Source organism: Pieris brassicae, chromosome 3 (genome assembly GCF_905147105.1).
Source record: "Pieris brassicae chromosome 3, ilPieBrab1.1, whole genome shotgun sequence".
NCBI classification, from domain to species: Eukaryota; Metazoa; Arthropoda; class Insecta; order Lepidoptera; family Pieridae; genus Pieris; species Pieris brassicae.
The window spans coordinates 1,736,774-1,760,895 of record NC_059667.1 but is presented as its reverse complement, the minus strand read 5'-3'; the positions used below and the strand labels follow the sequence as shown (position 1 = coordinate 1,760,895).

The window sequence follows — 24,122 nt, the reverse complement described above, 5'->3', positions numbered from 1 at the left end:
ATTTGGAATTCCTTACCAAAGAGGAGAACATCGTGATTAAAGTGGCCAGTATGAAATACGCCAATTTCATATGTATACCTAATATATGAAACCTTATTATGATATATATGAAATAAGGTTTCAAGTTTGAAAAATGTTAATTTATTTATTTATTCGTTGCATTACAAAAACCACAATACATAAAAAATATATAAGAGATGCAACGGGCCGACTTATCGCTAAGAAGCGATCTTTCCAGGCACGGAGTAGGAAAACAACTAAAAAAGAATTATGATGCGTACAATGTAAGAACTGTACAGTGTAACCGAATGTTACATTAAAAAAACGAACCTTAATCTAAACTAAAAAGCTAATCTCACAGATTCATGAATCGCGATGCAATACAAAAGAAAAGGAAATACAAGAATTACACAAGTCACGTTTGATCAGAATAGGATATGGGTAATAAATGTTTATGCAGAAGAGCTGTTAAAGATGTTAGGGAGGTAGCCAATCGTATGGAGTCGGCCAGCCTATTCCACAACTTAATGGCGCAGATCCTAAATGAATTGCCTAAGAATGAGCTGTGGGATTGGATTTCCAATAAACATTTATTGGAAGAGCGTAACATATAGTTAGAAGGACCTGAGAATTTGAAATGATTTTTAAGATAAGAAGGAGTTTGGGCTTGAAAATAATTGAGTAGTTGAAGAATATGAATACGTTCTAAAAGAATTACGATGGAAAGTGATTTAAAGTCAAAACACTGTTAGAGGACGAATGCGTTTGAATTCGCTCCAATGGCTAGTATTCCACACATGTGCTACAGACAATAGTTCTCTTTGTAATTTGAAAGTTTTTAAATGATACTAATCCTTGGGATGATTTGCACAAGTTGAAACAATTTGTATGACTCAATACTTGGCGTATAAAAAGAGTGGTGGAAAGTTTCTTACTAGTTCTTCTTAGCCGCTCTACGCCCATGACTTGCGAACTGGTAGTTAATATAAATTTACAATTAATTTAATTTATTTTTGAAGTTCATAAGTATACTTGTTTACCTATATGAATAAAGTTATTTTGAGTTCGAGTTTGAGTTTGAAGAATTTGCTTGCTCGTTTTTGATTGTTTTTTGTGTAGACCAATTACAGATATATATAGCAAGGGATAAACTGACTTATATACAATGAATGAAGGAGTTAAAATTTAATCTGTTCCTTAGTAAACTCGTGAATAATTCATGAAGACGAGGGTCTAATTTTGAAACAGCGAAAACTTAAAGAACCCAGAGGTTACACAGTTTATACATTTACAGTTCGGAAAATCCGACTTTTGAACTACTCTCTATTGTGGTCTTCGGTTAAGCTTGTCTAACGGAAAATTAATTCTTTCATTTCCAACGCTGACGTTTTGATTACTTCTACTGTAGTCAGAGATATACTGTCATATGATTCATACCTGTTTGATATTCTATATAAATGCCACAAAAATAATTTAAAACAGTTAAATTTCAATTAGACTTTTCATAAAAGAAGGTAGATAAATTGTGATATAACATTTTGCAAATCGAGTCTCGCGACTCCTAATTCGTAAACTCTTGAATTTACGGAGGAAATTAGGTCATATTAACAAGATAAACAGTACTGAGTTGGATCCGTTTAATACCAAAGATTTTAACTTAATAAACATCTTATTGTACCAATTTTAGAACTAAAGCTTCACTCCCACCAATACTGGCATTGTTGGCTTCAATGACGTCACTGAAAAAGAAAATATTAACATATAGACATATGTAATTATCTATTTATTAAAAAAAACAATGATAATGACAGCTTATCTCAAAATCTGGTTCAAATTTAAGTTGCATAAGCGTTGTTAATACAAATACTAATAGATCCGGGCTACAAATTTTATTTATACGCCTATTAATTGATATGACAATTGTTATAACGCGCCCATTTTGAGAGAACTATATTACCCTTGAATTCTCGGTGATTGTATGCTGCTAATGACAGTTTCCAAATGACCGCTGACTCCTTCAAAGTAAGTAAAGTCGATATTGTGTTGCTCGTCTCTGAAGTTCACAACTACAATGTATATATCTCCATTGTACCACCTGAAAAACAAACAAAATGTCATCTGTAAATATCTACACAAAACAATTGTCGCTCTACAACAGTTTGGTCTAGGCTACAGATACTATCTGATATAGATATCTGTGGTTTTTATGTAGATATGACGTTTGAATGTCTTAAAATTCACACATTCACATACGTGCAGTGTTGATAGATTTTTTTTCTCGAATACGAACAATTTCGATTCGAATGTATGCCCTCATAATCGCACGCGCAAACTCAAGGTATTAATGATAGGGAGTAAATTTGTCTCAAAAATGTCATTTATTTATTTTAAAATAAAAAGTAAAATCTAAAGTTGCAATATTTGTAAATACGTATCTACATAATAATTTAGTTATCTACTCCATTGTTTTTGATACCACCATGCGCCTGTTTTATTTTAGTATAGTAGTTTTTTTTATTCTATGTACATGGTGTTCACATAATGTAATTATCAAATCAATGTATACAAAATATTGTAAAAACCAATTTAAAAGAATAAGTAAGGTGTTTGTTTCATATTAGAGGGGCTAGTTCATTTTTTTTAATATTTTTTACTTGGATTCAATAATAAGTCTAATTGAAACATATTATATATTATTTAAGGATATGATTTCTTATTTATTTATTTTTAACAATGTGGTATACGTAGTCAGTACTTATTACTATACGTTTTTTTTATGTTTATTAAGTATAGCCACACCTGTGAATGTCTAAGGTAAATGTATTATTCGTTAAAAACCTCATCTAAGTTATTATCAGTAAGGCGATTCATTTAATTCAACGATATAATATAATATGCCGTGGCGTTTTAAGTTCCTTACAAGGGCAATCATAAAAAATAAAAACAAAATAATATGACATTGACAGTACATAATGCGTAAACCGCAAAGGAATGTTTGAAAAAAGTATTCTTCTAAAGAATGCTGAGCTGCGTTCATCAAGGGGTAAAATATATACCATTTATAGTGACCATCTCACATTAATAAATCTAATAAGACCAACGATATCGAATTAAATGTCAACATTCAAAGATCTTATCAAAACAACTTAATCCGTCATAACACGATATTCTGAACACTTCAAATGTCAGATTATAATGACATGTCAGCAACAGCTAAGTGCTTGACATTCGTATGAAGCCCTGGATTACACAATTTGGATACTTGTTTCGAGGATTGGACTGCGCATTTCGTTTCATTTTTTTTTATAATACAATAAAACCAAGAATATAAATGTTTACTGCCGTAATCAATGACGCTGTTTTACAAAGTCCTTAAGATCCTTTAACATAGCTTAAAAATACAAATCGTAATTCACTGTTTGAAGTCGATTAAGGTTATATAATTTGCCCATCGTTTATATGCCTAATTAATTATACGACTGCCTAAACCGAGGTCCGAGTCATGGAGGACTTTTGGACTGACATGACTCTAGAAAGTAGATGAAGTCATGGCCATAAATGGTTCTAGCGTCACTGGATACGTTAAAGAATGCTCATATTCAACTCATATTTTACTATAATAATAATAACTCATACAAGAACAGTTTAGTATACTTGCACTTTAATCGAGTTAATACCAAAATGGTATATAATTAAAATAAACATGCGTTTTAATTATTTAATTAAAAAGAGTGACCGAGAATTCATTGCCAGTTCTTCTCTTTCGTTCTACGCCCTTGATTCAAGAACTGGCAGTAATTATCAAATTAGAAGCATTTAATGTTTATTTATTTATTTGACGTTCATAAGTCTACATTGTGTTATCTATATGAATAAATTATTTTTGACTTGACTTTTGATTTTACACGAATGTAAACCAAATCATTTTTTATGAAGCAATCACAATTGCAATTTATAAAGGATTTATATTATTTGCAATCTGTTTGCAACTTCTATTTTATAAAATTTAAATTTCCTAGCAAGGAATATTCTCTTGAAATTTCTAAATCCTTACGTTCTGTGTTCCAACACGATTTGCTTCGTTTATGTAAAGCGATAAATAACAGTGTTGGTTTTGTTGGTAAGAATTTATAACTGTCTGTGATTAAATTACTATCACCAAAAGCATCTTAAACTTAGCATATGATTTGTATAAATTTTATTTCTGAATAAAAATTTACTACAATAAATCACAGAATACATAAAGTGGTAGATTTTTATGTCAAACTGTAGTATTACTTTAACCGCGTAACTACTACAGCTTTTTTTTATAGACCTAAGGGTTAGCTAAGGCACCTAGCCATTTAGCTGACACGGCTTTTAATGCATAACTAAAAATAAGATTTGAGATACAAAAAAATAATGTTATTTTATATAACAATAAAAACCCAACATGCAAATGACTCACGTGATGTTAAGTGATATACCTGAGTCCATGGACACTTTACTAGCGGGCTCGCAAGTGCGTTGCTGGCCTTTTAAGAATTGGTAATTGGAATCTCTTTTCTTGAGAAAGTCGTATTGGTTCGGTAATACTTCATTCGGCAACTACATAGTTACTTATTGAAGCTAATATCGTATGACCTTGTTATGACCGCTATAATTGTTGTATCGCTCTCGAAGGCTTATATTAATAATATATAAATATTTTTTTCTATGGCAGCCTACGAACTTTTCAGCCCATCTAATAAGATTAATGTATCTTTGCCATATCAAATTACTTAATGCTTGGTTTATCGTTTAGTAAGTTTTCTTCTCTTCTCTTAGTCTAATTATTAATATAACGTTACCTTCTGAAAGCTAATACGTCCGAGTTGAAGGCAACTGATTCATATCTTCCAAATCTAAAACTTGGTTCAGTCCGAAGTCGAGCCAACTCCTTGTAAACTTTAACATGTGATCTACCCAGAGAGTTTGACTGCACTTCAACATTTAGATTTTGATAACCATCAGCTACAGGCAACCAAGTCTTATCGGCAGTTGAAAAACCTGTACGAAATAATTTTAAATTTTACCAAAAATTCAACTATAAAGTTCTTCGACTGAAATTGTTAAAGAAATCCATAATGTTTCCGTCAAATATTCTACCATAATGAATTACGTGCATGTTCATTGATGTTTCGGACCATGTTTTGGACGTCATGTTTTACTGTTTTCAGTTTTGTATTGCTCTTAAATGTCTCTTAGCAGTTCTGCGAGTTCTGTAACATACCTGCATTATTTTCGGCGTTCCATTGGAATGGCGTGCGTTCAGGGTCCCTAGAAGACTTCCAGTAGTTGATTGGGTCATCTGTGTTGCAACCACTTGGGTCTACAGTATCTTCCCAACTCACATAACCATCAACCATACCAATTTCTTCACCCTAATATTTTTTTTTATTAGAATGTGTTTGGAAATGCAATAGTTCATCAAAAGGTAAAGTACTATACCATATATGTAACAGCGACACCAGGTAGCAACAGGACAATCATATTAATTCCATCTACCAATTTAGGACTGAATCTGGATGCCACTCTACTGTTGTCGTGGTTTCCTGCCTAAAAATGTACCTTTTATAATGTATATACAATAATATGAATTCACAACTAAACATGCATCTTACCACCCAGTTAGCAAATTTATTGATTGGTTTAAATGTTAGAAATTTGTCAATCGCGTATTTAATTTCACCGGCAGTTGACTCTCCATTAACATCAGATATCAGAGCAAAATTAAACGGCATTTGGGCACCTTCACGATCGCCTTCACCAAAGTACTTCATAGTAAGTTGTGGTGAGGAGTATGCCTCTGTCATCATGACTCTTGTAAGACCATCTTTTTCTTTAATTTCATCAAACACATCTCTCCATTGATACACCATGTCAAACGTTTCATCTTGGTCTTTTGTGTAAATATGAGACAAGTAATTATAACTCAAAGGGTCATCAAGGTCTTGGCCAGAAATAGGTTCATCGGGATACTTTCCTCCGAAATTTTCCTTATCTGCCTCAAATAAGTGGGCAATAGCGTCAACCCTAAAACCAGCTACACCTTTTTCAAGCCAGAATCTAATAACATTTTTCATTTCTTCAACGACGTCAGGGTTGCGGTAGTTAAGATCAGGCTGACCAATTACAAATTGATGCAAGTAGTACTTTCCAACTTCTTCTCTGTACTCCCAAGCACTTTTACGAAATACGCTGTTCTAAAATCAAATATTTTATTATGACTGGTTTAAGACCTAGGTTTTTGATATTGTATCACTTACCCAATTGTTAGGAGGTTGTAAATCTCCATTTTCATCTTCTAGTCCATCTTCCCAAACGAAATAGTCAAAGTATTTTTCATGGCCTTTCAATGCTTCCTCAAACCACATACTCTCATTACTTGAATGATTTGGTACAAAATCAAGTACTACTTTTATGTCTAGAACCAAAATCAATTTATTTCACCTATTAAAGTAAGAAATTAAATTATTATTTTATTAGTATTTTACCTAGCTCTTTCGCTTTCGCAAGCAATTCCTCAAAATCTTCCATAGTACCATATTCTTCTTGCACATCATAAAAGTCAGAGATATCGTAACCGAAATCGTACATAGGAGACTTGAACATGGGCGAAAGCCAGGTCGCCCCAACACCTAGTTCTTTCAAGTACTGCAATTTGGACGTTATTCCTGAAGAAATAAATATAACCACGGCATTACTTCGATGTTATCAATAGTAATTATTTGCTTGATAATTTATAATATAGCTAAATAAAATGTTACAAAAAACAGCAGCTGCTCTGTAGTTTGTTCGTACGAATCATTGTTATTTAGTCGACATCAAATAAACTCTTCCTTTCTTCCGTATTCCTCCCGGAAAGAAAAATATATTTTTAGACGAACGTGTGAATAGGTAGAGACTGCCGCCCCATTGCCGTAGTTTAAGTTTAGGAGGCAACACAATCTTATAGTAAAAATTTGTGAAATACCTTTTAGGTCTCCGATACCATCACCATCGCTATCCATAAATGAGCGCGGATAAATTTGGTAGAAGATAGTACTCTCCCACCAATCGAGTTCCCTCTCAGTGGATGCATTTGCAATTAAAAAAATTGCAGGCAAAAACAATAACGTCTTCAGTCTACACAAGAAATATGTTTTTAATTAAAATTGTGCAAAAAATTCAAAAAATATGTTTTTGATATAAATGTTGTACTTACCTCATGGTTTGTAGTAACCAAATTGAGACGCGTCTTTATATACCAACAACGAGAAAGATAACTAGCCGTTTGAGATAAATCAAATAGATATATCTCATAAATTGTTGAATGATATATGTCAATCTTTATCAGTTATTTTTAAATGACACCCCATTACCTACTGTTATATACGTTAATGTAGCATCGTAATTTTTTGGATTTAGATTTATAAGATATCACTAATGTACGACAAAATAATGATTTAAATACTAAACAATCCTAAGTCAGAATTGTGTCGATTTCTTGACACGTTTTCCCTTATATTGTCTAGCTCATACCAGTTAATTTCAGCGTTAATCCAGCCATGATTCGAATACAAGAGAATAAGTGGTACGAGCTCTAGTTACTAGACTAATACTCATAGAAGTAGTTAGTACGAAATAAATCCTTTCTTTCCAAATTCAATTTGCGTTCGAGCCATTATCCCACTTTCGTACTAGTATAGGTTTACTTCAAAAGGCTGTCTCGCTTGTAATAAAAAAATGTAATTGAGGATGAGAAGCAGTGTCAGTAGACAATTTCAACAACTTTATGGCGTATTTATTAAAGATTTTGCCGAACAAAGAGTTCGCTAAAAAATTATCTTAAAAGCCTCGGGAGTGTTCATCCAATTTGACGGAAATTAAATTCAAAAGGGTTTTAGTTTTTTTTATCTTTTATAAATCCGTATCAATGAATGACTTAACTATTAACGAACGCTCAAATTTTATCAGTACCAACTTTAGAATATATCACACCAAAGAATATAAATTTGTATGAGAGCATAGCTAAGCATAGGTCGTAAAATTTATCATTTCATTACTTGACCAAATCATTAAATTGTGCAAGGTGTAACGACATCCAATATGACATTTCTAAAACAACATTACTCAGTAGTTGTACATTTTTATTTGTTTGGAACATACCATTGCTGCACAGACGATCACCACAACGCCGAGTGCTTAGATACAGAGATAAGAAAATCTTATAGATACAATATCATAGAATCTAAACAAAAACTAGACGGAGATAAGCCTTTGGAAAAAAACTTTGATTGAAGTCTTTGTGTACTATTGATGAGGTTTTGCGCTATCAAAGAAACTGTAAGATTAATTTTTTGCTAGTCAAACGCTACACTTTTTTATCCTTATACCTTATGACCGGCTAGTAGGTTAAATTAATATAAATGTTACATACGTTAATCAAATGATTTAATTAAGTTAAAAAAATATGAGTAAAAACAAAAGATATTTGCTTATAGCATATATTTTCAACCTGAGATTTTTAAATAATCTTTTGGCGACTTTAATGTACACTGTCTACTTGATAGATATAGCATAGTCATTTTCAAATATTTTGTGAAGCGTAAAACGTAATGGATCATTATATAATTTATTTCTCCACGTTTATTAATATAATAAACATGAAATAGATGTTACTAAATACGTCTTAACAATACAAAATATCTTCTATCTTATGTATTGTAGTCGTTATTGACTTGTTAGATATGATCCGACCCATATGAATAATAATTGCTGAACATTGTAATCTAACCCAAGGGTTTAATTAATAAGTGATAGTTTATAGCGAGCAGCGAGAAACATTTACCCCAGGGTAACTATTGTAGTAGTTTAGAGAGGTCAAATTTATTGTGATAAATACAATTTAGTATACAAACGTTTCAAAGAGCTGTGTTGCCTAGTGGTTTCAACGTGCGCCTCTTATCCCTGAGGTGGTATATTCCCTGGTTGTGCACCAATGGACTTTCTTGTCATGTGCGAATTTAACAATCGGTCGAACGGTGAAGGAACACATCACGAGGAAACTTGGCTTAGACCCAAAAAAGTCGAAGGCGTGTGTCAGGCACAGGAAGCTGATGCCTCCATGATGATGATGATACCATCATGCCCATGGATACTCTCAATGCCAAAGGACTCGCGACTGCGTTGCCGGCCTATTAAAAATTGGTACACTTCTTGAAGAGCCCTGCGTCGAATTGCTTTGGAAATACTTCAGTGGGCAGCAACTACACACACAATTCCAAGATATTTATTTTATTATTTAATGTATTTTATACAGCATTTATTTAAATACAGTAATGGCGTAATTAAATGGTTTCAGTTATTAACTCTTGCTGCCAGCCACTCATTTAATCCTAGTAATTTGATAGTAGCCCGCCAGCGCAGTCTAATAAAGTGATATGCGTTAAAATAATATCTTTATTTAGTTAGGTAAACGTTCTACAGCCTTGATTATTTGTATTGCGTTTTAGTTAAACGTAAATTAATCAATAAAGATTATAAATTCGACGATTATTTAAATGATCCAAATCCTTGGGATTGATTTACACCAGTTCAAACAATATGAAATGTCCTAAAACTTGGCAATTAAAAAGAGTGGTTCACTCTTCTTGCCCGCTCTACGTCCTTGACTTACGAATCGGTAGTAAATGTAAGTTTAGAATTTAACATCTTTTCTGTTGACGTTCATAAATGTTGGTTACCTATACGAATAAAGTTATTTTGAGTTTGAAATATACAGCTCTTGGAAAAAACATTGTCCCATGAATGTTATGATGTAGTGATAGAATATTATAAGAGTTGACTATGACTCAAATTTAATGTAATGATCAATGAAAAATACTGCCTTTTAAAACAAATTAACACACCATTATTTGTGGCAAAATATACGATTGTAACACCATAATATAATTTGCACCATATTCATGCAAATAGATTATTATAATATTTCGAAATTATGTTTTCCAAACTATGAGCAATTTCTACATTTTCATAATTATATAATTTTTTGAGTTAAAATAGAAAAGGTTTTACCTATGGGATTTAAAGTAAAAATATATTGAATTTCATTTTTATTATTTAAACCATCTTTAGAACGATTCCTTCATATCCAGCAACGGGCAGAGACGATACTGCAAGTATATCTCTGAAATGAAAATAGTATTCTTTAATGAAAAAAAAAACACACACCTGAAGCAATGCAAATAATTAATGAACTGCAAAGATAAACAGACGTTTTTAATTCTCCGTTCAGTGACCTGACAAAGGCCTGTCTTCATGTCAGTTCCCATACTGTAAGAAGTAGTTAGACTTTTTGTATATACATTAAACTATTACAAGTTGTGTGTTGCTTTTTAACGTGTTTATGTATGAAATATAAATAGTTACCACGTAGGAGTAATCTGAAATGGTAGTTTATTTTGTTAAATAAATAAATTATAAAATCCAGAATTGTTATAATTCTAACAAGAAATACAACAGGAGTATGAATTACTAGTTCATTCTGAAAATAACTTAACGTTTAGATTGTTGTTGTTGTAGATCATTCACATCATTATGAGCAGTGGTGTGTTATTGTGTTTAGTGGTTTCATCGTTCTCCCTGAATGCCTTTACAAACCCCGAAGGCCCATCTCAAGGGTATGTGGAAGGCTGAGGTGTTTTTAGAGGGTAGGATCTAGTTACGCCTCTGAATAACAAAGGGCTGTGGGTAGACCAGACAACTCCCCGCGTCGAGCTCGACATTCATAGCCTGTGTAAGCGCATTTTGACCTCATACAAAAAAGTGGTTTCAACGAGCCATTCTCCTCTCTGAGGTCGTACATTCGATCTCCGGCGGTGGCCCAATGTACTTACTGTCTATGTGCGCATTTAACATTCGCTCCAACGTTCGGAAATCCTCAGAGCAGTGAGGTCGCTCGCGAAGCCTGCGAAGTGCACAGAAGTCTCCTGTGAACTTGCTAAGCAAGCTAGGCTATTTACCAGAACTTTTACTTTTCTTTTTTTAGAAAATGAAACCGGCTTAATGTAGAAAGTTACCAATACTTGTAATATTTTCGAAGTAATCTCTATTCCTCTCTACACATCGTCGCATTCAATATGGCGGATGACTCATAATCTCGGCACCCGCCGTAGCCAAATATTGACCAGTCCACGCGAAGGTATATCTGGTCGTCGGTTAAAGTATGGGGAATCCATCTGGTACAAATCTTCCTGACGCCTAAATATTCGTGTAATATTTTTTTGAACTTGACTCATACCAATGCCTAGGCTTGCCCATATCTATTGATAGGTCACTCTCTTATCTTCCTCTATCATGCGTGGCACAGCACTGATGCTATCTTCAGTAGTCGCTGTTAAAGGACGTCCGTCCGTCATTGAGATTGTTACGTCCACGCTTAAACCTGTTAAAGCAATTGTAAATAGAGGCACAGGATGGGGCTTCATTAGGAATGCTAATCACAGCCTATCATAGCTTTGGTGTTGAGTAGGCCCACAACGAGAATCATAATAATTGACCGAAAACTTTCTCGCGTTAGGTTCATTTTCACGTGTAACAAAAGTTTTAGATTTGCCGCTAATTCACAAAAACAAATGACAAATGAATGCAATATATTACATTAGGTTACCAAAGAGTTCTAAAATTGAAATTCAAAAAAGTTTTCATTAGTAATGTTTCTAACTGGCCAGTTCTAAACATTTTCAGTTTTTTTTTTATTAATTTATAACCCTCTACTCCCTTGTCATATTGTCCAGGGACTTTTTATACCACATTTTTTCCAAAAATAAAAACAATATACATTTAATTAATTCTACTAGTTCGCGAATGGCAGGCGTCGCGAAATACGGCCCCGGCTGCATCGGTAATATTTTTATTTGCAATATTCTTGGGGGCGCAATTCCTCGCGAGACCCGCACTTTCGGTTTTGTTTGCCTCCTTTAAATGTTTAATATTTTTTTCGCAGAACCGTTCCAGGCACGGTCTGTGCTTTATTAACATGTCCTACAGGCCGCCACGGTCTACAGTCATCTGCATTTGTTGCTCCAGGTCGTGCCTGGACGATGCGAATATAGGGCAGTGTAGAAGCACATGTTCCAATTTCAGTGTTACCCACGTAGAAGCGCTAGGACCCCACAAGGCAAGAGTCTCTACACCGAATGGGACAAAATCATTTATATAAATAGCATCAATTATATTGTTATAGTTGTATACAGCTTAGAAAGGTAAAGGTTTATTCAGGTTCATTGATAGATAAAATATGTCTCAATTATAAATGAAGGTGGAATTTCTATAAATTGTGTTTATTAAAGCAAATTCCTTACCCTACATTCTTCGGTGAGTGTACACTCCTCACAACAACACTAGCATCACCGGTAACATTCTCGAAGTAGGTTAAGTCCACCTCGTGTTCTGTGTCTCGCATGTTCACTACGATCACGTACGTATCACTGTTATGCCATCTGAAATAGTCTATAAATATCAACACAAAATACTGCTACGAGAAACTGAGCTTAATAATTCTTTTTATAGGCAGGAGGCTCAGTTGATGTAAAGTTCTACCGGTGAACTCACATGGCCAGAAGGCTCGCGAGTGCGAATTGGTACGCTCTTTCCTTGAAGGACCCTAAGTCGATTTGATTCGGAAATACTTAAAATGAGCAAGCTGGATCCACATAGAGATGGTGCGTGGCAAAAACTGTCTTAAATGATACGGTAGGAATTTCGTATTCTTCAGCGATTCGTAACGCTGAAATCGTGAAACCCGGTTTGAACAAATTTTCACGTTTAATACTTCGATTTCCGACATCAAAAAATCAACAAAGGTATATTTTTTCTTAATATTTCATGTTGATTGTGGTGCACTTAAAACCCACTCCAAAGGGGAACAAAATCGAAGTTACAACTCTGCTGGAGGGAAGATTGTTACATTTGAGCCGTTTATTATTTTCTGCCTGCTTTGCGGCCGAATATATAAAGTAACATTAATACTTTTAGGCTAACTGCTATTTTATACTGATTTATAGTCCGCATATAATAAAATAAGAAACACAAAACAATTTTCTTTAATATTACATCACTCTACGTTAAGCCTCTCAGAACTTAAAGCTTTTAAGTTTTGATGTATACAGAGCCTTCTTGAGTCACTTTTCAATACTTTGGTAAGATTATACTTCTTTTCAAGTTATTACTCCATTTACTTGAATCAACTTAGTCACGAGTTTGAATTCGCAACTCTTTTAAAATACCGTCTTTTGTATTGAAACTTTGTGCTAACATAATTTTGTGTAAACGATTTCAATAACACCTGGTATGAGTTCTGATTTTATTGTATTCATAAGGATTGGTTTCCTATATTCATTAAGATTTCTAAAGCAATAGATAGGTTTTGTATAAGTTTCAAACTTAGTCTATGTTAAATATGGGTTAAGCCCTCAATCAAGTCAATTTTGACCAAGATTTATTAACCTATCTTCTCTTTACCGTAACAGCAAGTGTATCACAGACAAATTAAAAAATGTGCACAATAATATTTAACAGCGATAAAAAAATTTGATTCAGATTCTCTTCTTCAGATTTCTGTATCTGTTTCATGATTATTTGTCAATCCAATAGGGAAGTAGATGATCAGCTACCTGTGCCTGACACACAAGTTAGTTTCCCCACGATATTTTCCTTAACCGTTCGAGCGCATGTTAAATGCGCAGATGAAGATAGCCAACACTGCTCTAACAGCGATAATAACCAAACATAAAAGAGTATGTTTAAATACCTTTTAAAAGCAAAAACATCACTGTTCAAAGCCAAGGAATCATATCGTCCATATCTGAACACTCCATTTAGCCTCAGATCCGCCAAAGCTTGATAAACCTTCAGATTTGACCGCTCCGCTAATTTCTGCGCTTCAACATTTAACATTTCATACCCGTCTGCTACAGGCAGCCATGTTTTGTCAGCCGTAGAAAATCCTTTAAGGGACATGAATTCCATTTATTTGCTTCTAATATTATATGGTTGTGTGTGTATTATTTTGTGGGCTTCTCGAAATAATAAGAATAATTGATTGCATTTTAAAACTGCACACTTACGAAATACATGCAAAAACACAATACAAATTCAAAATAACTTTATTCATATAGGTAAACAAGTACATTTATGAAAGTCAGAAATAAGTTAAATTAATTGTAAATTTACATTTACCCCCAGTTCGCAAGTCAAGGGCGTAGAGCGGGCAAGAAGAACTGGCAAGAGACTCCGCCACTCTTTTAAATCGCTAAGTTTTGATTCATAAACATTTTTTGAACTGGAGCAAATCAATCCCAAGCATTAGGATAATTTTACACGCATGTTCATCCATGACAAGAATGCACAACATTTAAAGGGAAACATTACAATGATAAAAAGAAGTAAGAAAATAAATTTGAAAAATTATCCATAAAAATAAACGACAACAAACAAAATTAAGAAATACAAATATGCAATTTAAAAATGTAATATATCTCTACTTTAAAATAAATCAATGGCGCCACAACCTTTTTAGGTCTTGGCCTCAGATGTATCTGTATCTGATCATTTGTTAAACTAATAGGCAAGTAGGTGATCAGCCTTCCGCACGCCTTCGACTTTTTGGGTCTAAGGTAAACCAGTTTCCTCACGATGCTTTCCTTCACCGTTTGAGCTAATGTTTAATGCGCACAAAGAAAGGAAATCCATTGGTGAACAGCCGGGGTGAACAAGCCCGAACCCACGACCTTAGGGATGAGAGTCGCACGCTGAAGCCACTAGGCCTACACAGCTCGCTATATCTCTTTTTTTTATGTAATAGCAGGCAAACGGGCAAGAGGCTCACCAATGTGAAGCGATACCGCCGCCCATGGACACTCACATTGCCAGAAGGCTCGCAAGTGCGTTGCCGGCCTTTCAAGAATTGGTACGCTCTTTTCTTGAAGGACCCTAAATTGTTTTAAACAACATTTAAAGGGAAACATTACAATGATAAAAAGAAGTAAGAACATAAATTTGAAAAATTTTCCTTAAAAATAAATGACAACAAACAACATTAAGAAATACAAATATGCAATTTAAAAATGTAATATATCTCTACTTTACAATTGTTATTATTGGTGACAAATCACGGATTAAATAATAACAAGATATATACTAAATCAATATGACTTTCCACCAGCATAACATACTAAGAAACAGCTTGACCAAGTCTTTTTACCTCGCCACTATACTTAAACACTTTTGAACTCTATTTCCATTGTAATAAAGTCTAATACTACCTACCTGCATTCAATTCACCGTTCCATTGGAAAGGTGTCCGTTCAGGATCTCTGGAAGACTTGACATAATTAACAGGATCGTTCGTATTACATCCAGATGGGTCCACTGTGTCTTCCCAGCTTACAAATCCGTCGACCATACCGATTTCCTCACCCTGTATATAAAATAATGGGCTGTAGAATTTACGTTAACACCTTTGATAGGTTTTATTTTTACTTTTAATTATAATCAGTTTTTTTTTTATAAAACAGGCGACAAACGGGCAGGAGGTTTACCTAATGTAAATTGACACCGCCGTGGATACTAATATTGCCAAAAGCCTCGCAAGTGCGTTGCCGGCCTTTTAAGAGTTCGTTTTTTGAAGGACCCTAAGTGGAATTGGTTCGGAAATACTTCAGTGGGCAGCTCGTTGTGGTGCGTGTCAAAAAATGCCTTAAAACGCTCAGTTGTGAAACGTGGGATGTCGAGGTGTTACGGTGATACTAAGTATCACTCACTCACCATATAAGTAACAGCAACACCTGGTAATAGTAAGACGATCATGTTTATACCATCTACTAAAGCAGACCCATATCTAGTCGCCATTCTACTATTATCGTGGTTTCCGACCTGCAAGTATCAAGTCATTTTATAAATATAATATAAACGCATATTTGTTTCTATATTGAATCTCTACTTAAAATCGCATCAAAATAATTTTAACAACTGAAGACATACATTTACAATGTGTCAGGCACATAAGACCAATTCTATCCAAAAGCAAAAAAAAATTGAACTGACTGTTGACAGTAACACAACAAAAAAAAGAACTCCAGATAAAATAATACAGAGAAACAATAACATTGAATAATAAATAAAAGTAATTTGACAAATAAAACAAAAATCTATAATTTATTATCAGCCAAGCAAGTCTCTTTAAGGCACCAAATAAATTTAAGGTCAAGAATATAAAGCGCTACTGAGTTATTATTTACACTTACCACCCAATTGGCATCTCTATCAAGAGGTTTATATGTTAAAAACTTGTCAACTGCCCTCTTGATATCAGCAGCTGATGATGACGCATCAACATCAGTAATCAAGTCAAAATTAAACGGCATTTGAGCACCTTCGCTATCACCATCACCAAAATATCTTACGACATCTTTTATTGACGCATAAACTTCAGTCATCATGACTCTTGGAAGTCCATCTTCTTTGGATATTTCATCGAACACATCTCTCCATTCATATACCATATAGTATGTTTCGTTTTGGTCCTTCGTATAAATGTGGTCTAAATAATCGTGAGATTCGGGATCCACGTCAGTGCGTCCTGACAGCGGCTCGTCGGGATATTTGCCGCCAAAAAGTTCTTTATCTACCTCGAACAAACAGTTTACGGCGTCTACCCTGAATCCTGCGACACCTTTATTTAGCCAGAATCGGATTATGTTCTGTAAAAACGATGCCTCGGATAAAATTATGTCTGAAGTTAATTAGTTAATTTTGAAAGAACTGTCTAAATTTGAACCTTTTAAAATGGGATTCTATATTTTACATTCCTTTAATTTTTTTTTAAATTTACATAATATAATTTTTAGTCTCGTTGGTGTTTCGAAATCTTATGGCAAAAGTCCTAACCCCAATGACTCTTTTTTTTATAAAGCAGGGTGCAAACGGGCAGGAGGCTCACCCGATGTTAAGTGATACCGCCGCCCATGGGCACTCTTAATACCAGAGGGCTCGCGAGTGCGTTGCCGGCCTTTTAAGAATTGGTACGCTGTTTTCTTGAAGGACCCTAAGTCGAATTGGTTCGGAAATACATACATCGAGGTGATAAGGCTGGAATTTTGTATTCTGCCTCGACATCCGATGATGAAACTCTTAATGACATATAATTTTAAGTCATTTCGTATTCCCACCAAAAATTAAAGTCAACAATCAGTAAAATTTAAATTTGGAATTCCAAATAAGGTACCCTCATCTCTTCAACAACATCTGGATTGTTATAGTTAAGGTCAGGTTGGCCAACAACAAATTGATGCAAGTAGTACTTCCCAACTTCCTCTCTGTACTCCCAGGCACTTCCTCTGAAGTGACTCCTCTGAAAGATGAAGAAGTTTTTCGCTTAAAACTTCATGAAGAGAGAGAGAGAGTTAATGTTATTGAACTATTTTTGACAGACATTTTTATGTTTAAAATTATGTATTTGTTAAAAAAAATATATATATCATTGAACCAATTTTACTATAGTTTTGTTTACGCTTTATAATTTATAATTCAAGCAAACGGGCAGGATGCTTATCTGATGTTAAGTGATACCGCCTCCCATGGACTCATTGCCAGAGGGCTCGTAAAAGCGTTGCCGCCTTTTTAAGGACCCTTTTAAATTCTTCAAGGCAAGTCGAATTGACATTTTAGTACTTACCTGTCTTTCTACATCACAGCGTAAACAAAGATTAGCGGAGGAGAAAGTAAAAATATTGTACGTTTTCTTATTTTTATTTCTTTACTTTAGCTGCTCAATTTTACAAGAAATTCCACAGTATGTACTTTAATATTTGAAGAACAACTAATATTTTTTTTAAATTTTAAATAGCTTCTTTACTAATAAGACGATGTACATTACAAATATACCATAAATTTTATCTCTAAGTAAATGTGTTTCTTAGAGAATCTTTGCACCAAAAGTATTTTGGTTAAAATAAGCAATTGATTGATTTTAGGGGGTAAGCATATAAACATATCGAAAATGGTTCATAACACATCGAAGTTATTTTTTAAGCCTTGAGGTAAGCAAGCGAATAAAAAGGATGTAGCTTGCTTCATTGAACAGATTCCTGGATGTGATATTTTTTTATTGTGATTGACCAACAACTCTAGCAATCAGAGATAAGCGACACGAACCGTATTTCCGTATGACTGATTACAAACAAATGAACAACGCCATCGTTTTGTTTTTTTGGAAACTAAAGTATAAAACTAAGCTCGGATTAAATTCTCTAGAATCTAATTGCTGAATACGACGTTGTACAATTGTTTTATAAATTCCTTTTTATTGTAGAGAGTAAAAGTAGTCCGTACATTTTCACGGCTTCATATATTTCAATTAGAGTTTGTTAAGGAAAATGCCGGCACTGCGAAAGGTTATTTTTTACCACGTTTTATGTGACTGACAAGGCACGAGATATCTCTAGCTATGCGTCTATTTAATTAAACTGTTTATTTATGTAACTTTGTTACACATATCAAATAACATAATACATACAAATTACAAGGGATGTAACGGACGGCCGTATCGCTAACAAGCAATCTCTTCCAGGCCTAGGGTTGCCTTAGGGAAGAAACTAGAAAAGAAATATGATGGGTAAAATGCAATAAGTGCATTACCAAATAAGAAAACATTGAATCACCAACCTCAATCTAAAACAATACAAAAAAAAACTAAAAAGCTAATCTCAGGATTCATGAATAGCGATGAAGAAAAACAATAAGAAATACAAGAATTACAAATGTCACGATTGATTAGGATAGGATATGGTGAACAGATGTTTATGCAGAAGAGTTCTAAAAGATGTTAGGGAGGTAAACAATCGTATGGAGTCAGGCAGCCTTCTCCACAACTTAATGGCGGAGATCCTAAACCAATTGTCTGAGAAGGTTGAACTGATGTTGGATTTATAAGTTAAAGAACTAGTAAAGTTATTGCTTGATATTATGAAACTGACGGACTTGTGTCCAGGTCATGTCAATAAAGTAGTAAGTTATGGTGTAAGGCACTTTTTTGATTAAGAATTTAACTGAATCACGAACGAATAGTATAAAACTAATCATCTAACTGATAATAGATCTATCAGCTATCAGTTAAAATGATTTAAATACACTCGAGACAATTCGCTTCATGCATAGAGAGTAGACATTTTTAATAATTCAAAAAGAGAACGCTCTCTATTAAGGAGATTTTTATAAAACATTCGCAAAAAAACAATTTCAAACTAAAAATTGAAATCCGTTTTGTACCAGCTCTTTTTGAAGCTTTTCGAGCCGGATTAAAAAATGTATTCCTTTAAAACGTTCGCTATTTTGATACCTACCCAGTTGTTCGGAGGTTGCATTGCACCATTGTCGTCTATCACTCCATCTTCCCATACGAAATAGTTGTAGTATTTTTCATTGCCTTTAAGCGCCTCTTGGAACCACATACTTTCATTCGATGTGTGATTTGGTACCAAATCGAGAATGATTTTCATATCTGAAGAAATCAAGATCGGAACAGATTATGATTTTTTTTTATAAAATAGGGGGCAAACGGGCAGGAGGGTCACCTGATGTTAAGTGCCGCCCATGGATACTCAATGCCAGAGGGCTCGCGAGTGCGTTACCGGCCTTTTAAGAATTTGTACGCTCTTTTCTTGAAGGACCCTAAGTCGAATGAAAGCGTGTATAAAGAATACCTATACCAAGGAATTACCTTGTAAATGTAAATGTAAATACTCCATTTCGCCATGCTTGCCTCCCATTATGCCACGCCATGATAGCGGTCAGTTTTTTACAGTTTTTTATTGATATGATATTAATATTTAATATTAATTAATTATCATTGATAGCTTCAATATGTGTGCTTTGCAGTTCATAACTTGAACTTAAAAAATGACGCATAATAATAGTATTTTTTGTCAGCTCTGTTGTCCATTCTACGCCCTTGTTGTTAGATGGAAATGGGCAGAGCACGTAGCCCGTTATACACATGACAAATGGCCTTCAACAGTAACTGAATGTACTGGTCCAAAAAAAGGAACAACGGTAGACCAATAGAGCGATGGGCCGATGGGATCGAAAGGTTAGCTGGAAAAATTGGATTTGGAATTTGGAATTGGATTGCCAATGGCAAAAAATAAAATAGGGTGGAAACAGTTGAAGGAGGCCTTCCCGAACAGGGGCCGCTTCTTATAGTAAAACTTTTTTTATATATATATACTAGCTGCCCCCGCGAACTTCGTTTCTCCTTCATGTGGTTTTAGTTAGCCTTAATACCGTGACATGAAAGAATAATTTCATATAATTGTAATTCTGTATATCGTCACTATAATTTGAATTTGATTTACACTAACACCAAAAACTAAAATAGTAGAAATAATTGAATTTCACGGTATTTCGTTTACTACAAAATAAATTTAATCAAATCATAATCTTCTTTTCACGTCTGATATGATTTATAAGAATAATCTCAGATATCTTTGTTTGACAGTTTTGTCTCCGTATTGTGCACGGTGTCAAGATAAAACAATAAGCTTTCTAAACCAGAAAGATTACTTACTATTTATAATACTATACCAGTATATAAGCCTTGACAAGCTTGCCATTTTATTTTAATTTACTTATGTCAAAAAATCTGTGGCACTAAAACCTATTTAGGCCTGGGCCTCAGAATTCTTAATCTGTTTCGTGACCAATTGTTAACCTAATAATCAAGTAAGTCAAAGTAACTTTATTCATATAGGTAAACAGGTGCACTTATGAACGTCAGAAAAGAAGTTAAATTAATTATATATTTTAATTTACTACCAGTTCGCGAGTCAATGGCGTAGAGAGGGCAAAAAGAACTGGCAAGAAACTTTCCGCCACTCTTTTTAATCGTTACGTTTTGAGTCAGAGTTTTGTTTGAAATATAATTATTTTAAATATATCGTCAAATGTATAAAAACCTTTATTCATCAATTTACTTTCAACGAGACCATTAGGTGATCAGCCTGTGCCTGTTCAGGTTTCCTCACGATGTTTTCCATCACCGTTCGAGCGAATGTTAAATGAGATTAGAAAGTCAATTGCACATGCATCGAAGTCACTTAGCGAAGGCCAACACTTATGTCAAAATCCCTTTTAAAATCCCTAAATGTCTTCTAATTGCATTACAAACTCACCAAGACTATTCGCTTTTGCTAAGAGTTCCTCAAAATCTTCCATAGTACCATACTCCTCTTGTATCGCGTAGAAATCAGAGATGTCATAACCGAAATCATACATTGGTGACTGAAATATTGGTGAAAGCCAAATTGCGCGAACGCCGAGGTCTCTTATGTAATGTAGATTATCTGTTATTCCTGAAATTATTATTCAAAATGTAAATTTAATTACAATCGTCACTATATAAAAGATCACCTTAGTATACACATCATTTAGATTTGGATTTATCTTAAATATGTTTGTTACTTAGTGGGTAACGTTTAAATAAAATAAATCAGTGGCCTTTTTAGGTCTGGGCCTCAGATTTCTGTATCTGTTTCATGATCATTTGTCAATCTAATAGTCAAGTAGGTCGTCTGTGGCTCACGCCGTCGACTTTTAGGGTTTAAGTCAAACTGATTTCCTCACGATGTTTTCTTTCACCGTTCTAGCGAATGTTAAATGTGCACTTAGAAATAAAATCCATTGGTGCACAGCCAGGAATCGAACCTACGGCCTTAGGGGTGAGAGTCGCACGTATGTTAAAAACAGTGTTGTTGTATGTATGTACGTATAATTTAAAAGCTACAATCGAAAGTTTGAATTGTTTTTTAATCAACTTAAGTAATACAGTTGCTGATGGTCGCTTTCTTGCTTACGTCTAGAAATTTTCTATATAGAAGCGGCGGTTTTAAACGTATTACTACACACACTCACGCACATAGCCTATATACACTCCATAAACACAGGGTTAAATCTAATTTATCTAACAATATTTTTTTTTAAGTTTCTTAAATGTTTAATACACAATTAAACAATATTGTGTATATCATCTTTGGCTACATAGGATAATATCTAACTATAGCTGCAGGAGTTCAAAATAAATGAATAAAAAAATTAATATTCAATCCATCTAATTAGACAATTGTTCTTTTATTTATAAATTCGTCCATGCAAATAAATACCTTTCAAATCACCGATGCCATCGCCATCACTATCAGCAAAGGACCTTGGGTATATTTGGTAGAAAATAGTTGATTCCCACCACTCCAAATCTGTTTCAAGCTTGCTATAAGCACCTCCCAGAATCACCAAAATTGACAGAAATATTAACACTTTCATGTTAAACTTACCACCCGTGGCTTACAACGATATTTTTCACTTTAATCTGGTATTTATAAGATTAGTTATCATCTCTTAAGATGATAATATTGTGGCAACTTATCAATTTAGTAACATCGATAAAATTTTGACAGATTTTTATTTAAAACTTTGATAAGAATTGCATAATAAAAAATACTATCTTTCTTAAAATCTCTCCAAATTCGATTTAATGTAGCGTGCTTGGTCACTTAGTCGACATTGCTCTTAATATAAATTAGTAAATAACTTACTTACACAGTTTTTGTTTTTAGGCTTTCTGTGTAATAATAATAATAATTAATGGCGCTACAACATTTTTAGGTCTGGGCCTCAGATTTCTGTATCTGTTTCATGATCGTTTGTGAATTGAATAGGCAAACAGGTGATCAGCCTTCTGGGCCTGACACACACCGTCGACTTTTTGGGTCTAAGGTGAACCGGTTTTCTCACGATGTTTTCCTTCACCGTTCGAGCTAATGTTAAATGCGCACATAGTAAGAAAATCCATTGGTACACAGCCGGGGATCGAACCTACGACCTCAGGCATGAGAGTAGCACGCTGAAGCCACTAGGCCAACACTGTTATTTCGAGCTAATGTTAAATGCGCAAATACTAAGAAAAGCCATTGGTGCACAGCTGGGGATCGAACCTACGAACTCAGGGAAGAACCAGATCTAGGGTACTATCTACCAGGCGGCAACTTAAATCTCTAATCTACAATATCTAAGTTGTAGGAAAGGTTTGTATTGTTACTATTTATTAATGCCATTATTATACGCTAACAAGCTTAATATTAAGTCAGTAACAGAGTCTATTTGCCATTTGAAAGTCTAAACCTTTGAGATGAAGGAGTACTTAGTATTTAATGAATGAGCTTCAAAGGATATTTGTCTTCGTTTGAAGAGTTACAGAGAAGGTATGATAAATATACTTGATTTAATATTGTTATCTGGCTTGACTATGACGCTCAACCCTGAAGTCATGTGTTCGAATCGAGGCTACACTTAAGGACCTATCTGGTCGCCAAACTCCAAAAAAGTACATTGCTCTTTTTTTTCTTTTTTTGTCATAATTTCTGGAAGTAGGCAAATGGAAAAAATATATGGTGGAGTTAAGTACTTTATGTTTCCATTTTGAAAGATCGACACACGATTTAAATAACTTCATTCGATCTGAGACCAAGACCAAACTGTAATGACACTTTTTTTCTGCAACTCCACTTGACTCTACTTGTTAATATTTTATGGCAGCGTTTCACAGTTTTGCAGCGATTTTGACATTTTGTCTATTGGGACCAAGTTCTTGTACTTTCAGATCCACAAACCTAAAAATTACGAAGGACATCTAAATACAGCGTATGTGTCTCGCTATACTTAAATAATATACCATTAAGTTAGTATTATTAATTCTGATTAATTCTATTGAATATTATAAATATATTACAAATAAAGTTGCCAACATACAAAACCAGTCAGGGCACTTCAAAGATGTTGTCATTGGAGATATGAAGATACTCAACAATCCGGTTGATTGCCCCAATCCTTTAACAAAATTTAAAACTCACTAGATACCATCCCATCATTACATATGTCCCGTGTTTTGGCCAAAACTCACTGATGTCCAGAGTGAGCATTTTGATAAACGAGTTGGGTCTGGATATCCATAGCTGCACCCCTCACACTTTAAAATCGATTTTCATTTATTTTTATTTTTTATTTTATTAAAG

At 34.1% G+C, this 24,122-nt stretch overlaps 3 protein-coding genes across 6 annotated transcripts in view; 1 reads left to right on the top strand and 2 right to left on the bottom strand.

Moving 5' to 3' along the window:
- The window catches only part of LOC123707300 (calcium/calmodulin-dependent 3',5'-cyclic nucleotide phosphodiesterase 1), a 314,278-nt gene that overhangs the window by 190,894 nt on the left and 99,262 nt on the right, over window positions 1–24,122 (top strand). The gene's annotated exons all lie outside the window — the stretch shown is intronic.
- Window positions 1,624–7,243, bottom strand: LOC123707302 (maltase A1-like). The gene is made up of 10 exons (XM_045657229.1): window positions 7,226–7,243; window positions 6,995–7,146; window positions 6,516–6,695; window positions 6,288–6,445; window positions 5,643–6,224; window positions 5,470–5,577; window positions 5,252–5,402; window positions 4,830–5,028; window positions 1,958–2,095; window positions 1,624–1,739 (listed from the first exon to the last, which is right to left on the bottom strand). Exons 1-10 carry the CDS (start codon window positions 7,228–7,230, stop codon window positions 1,670–1,672), a joined length of 1,743 nt encoding a protein of 580 aa, XP_045513185.1. The 5' UTR covers window positions 7,231–7,243; the 3' UTR covers window positions 1,624–1,669.
- On the bottom strand, window positions 10,103–22,389 carry LOC123707303 (maltase 2-like). Its single transcript, XM_045657231.1, has 10 exons — window positions 22,218–22,389; window positions 21,231–21,410; window positions 19,404–19,561; window positions 17,288–17,413; window positions 16,308–16,763; window positions 15,829–15,936; window positions 15,331–15,481; window positions 13,814–14,009; window positions 12,366–12,503; window positions 10,103–10,189 (listed from the first exon to the last, which is right to left on the bottom strand). Exons 1-10 carry the CDS (start codon window positions 22,372–22,374, stop codon window positions 10,123–10,125), a joined length of 1,737 nt encoding a protein of 578 aa, XP_045513187.1. The 5' UTR covers window positions 22,375–22,389; the 3' UTR covers window positions 10,103–10,122.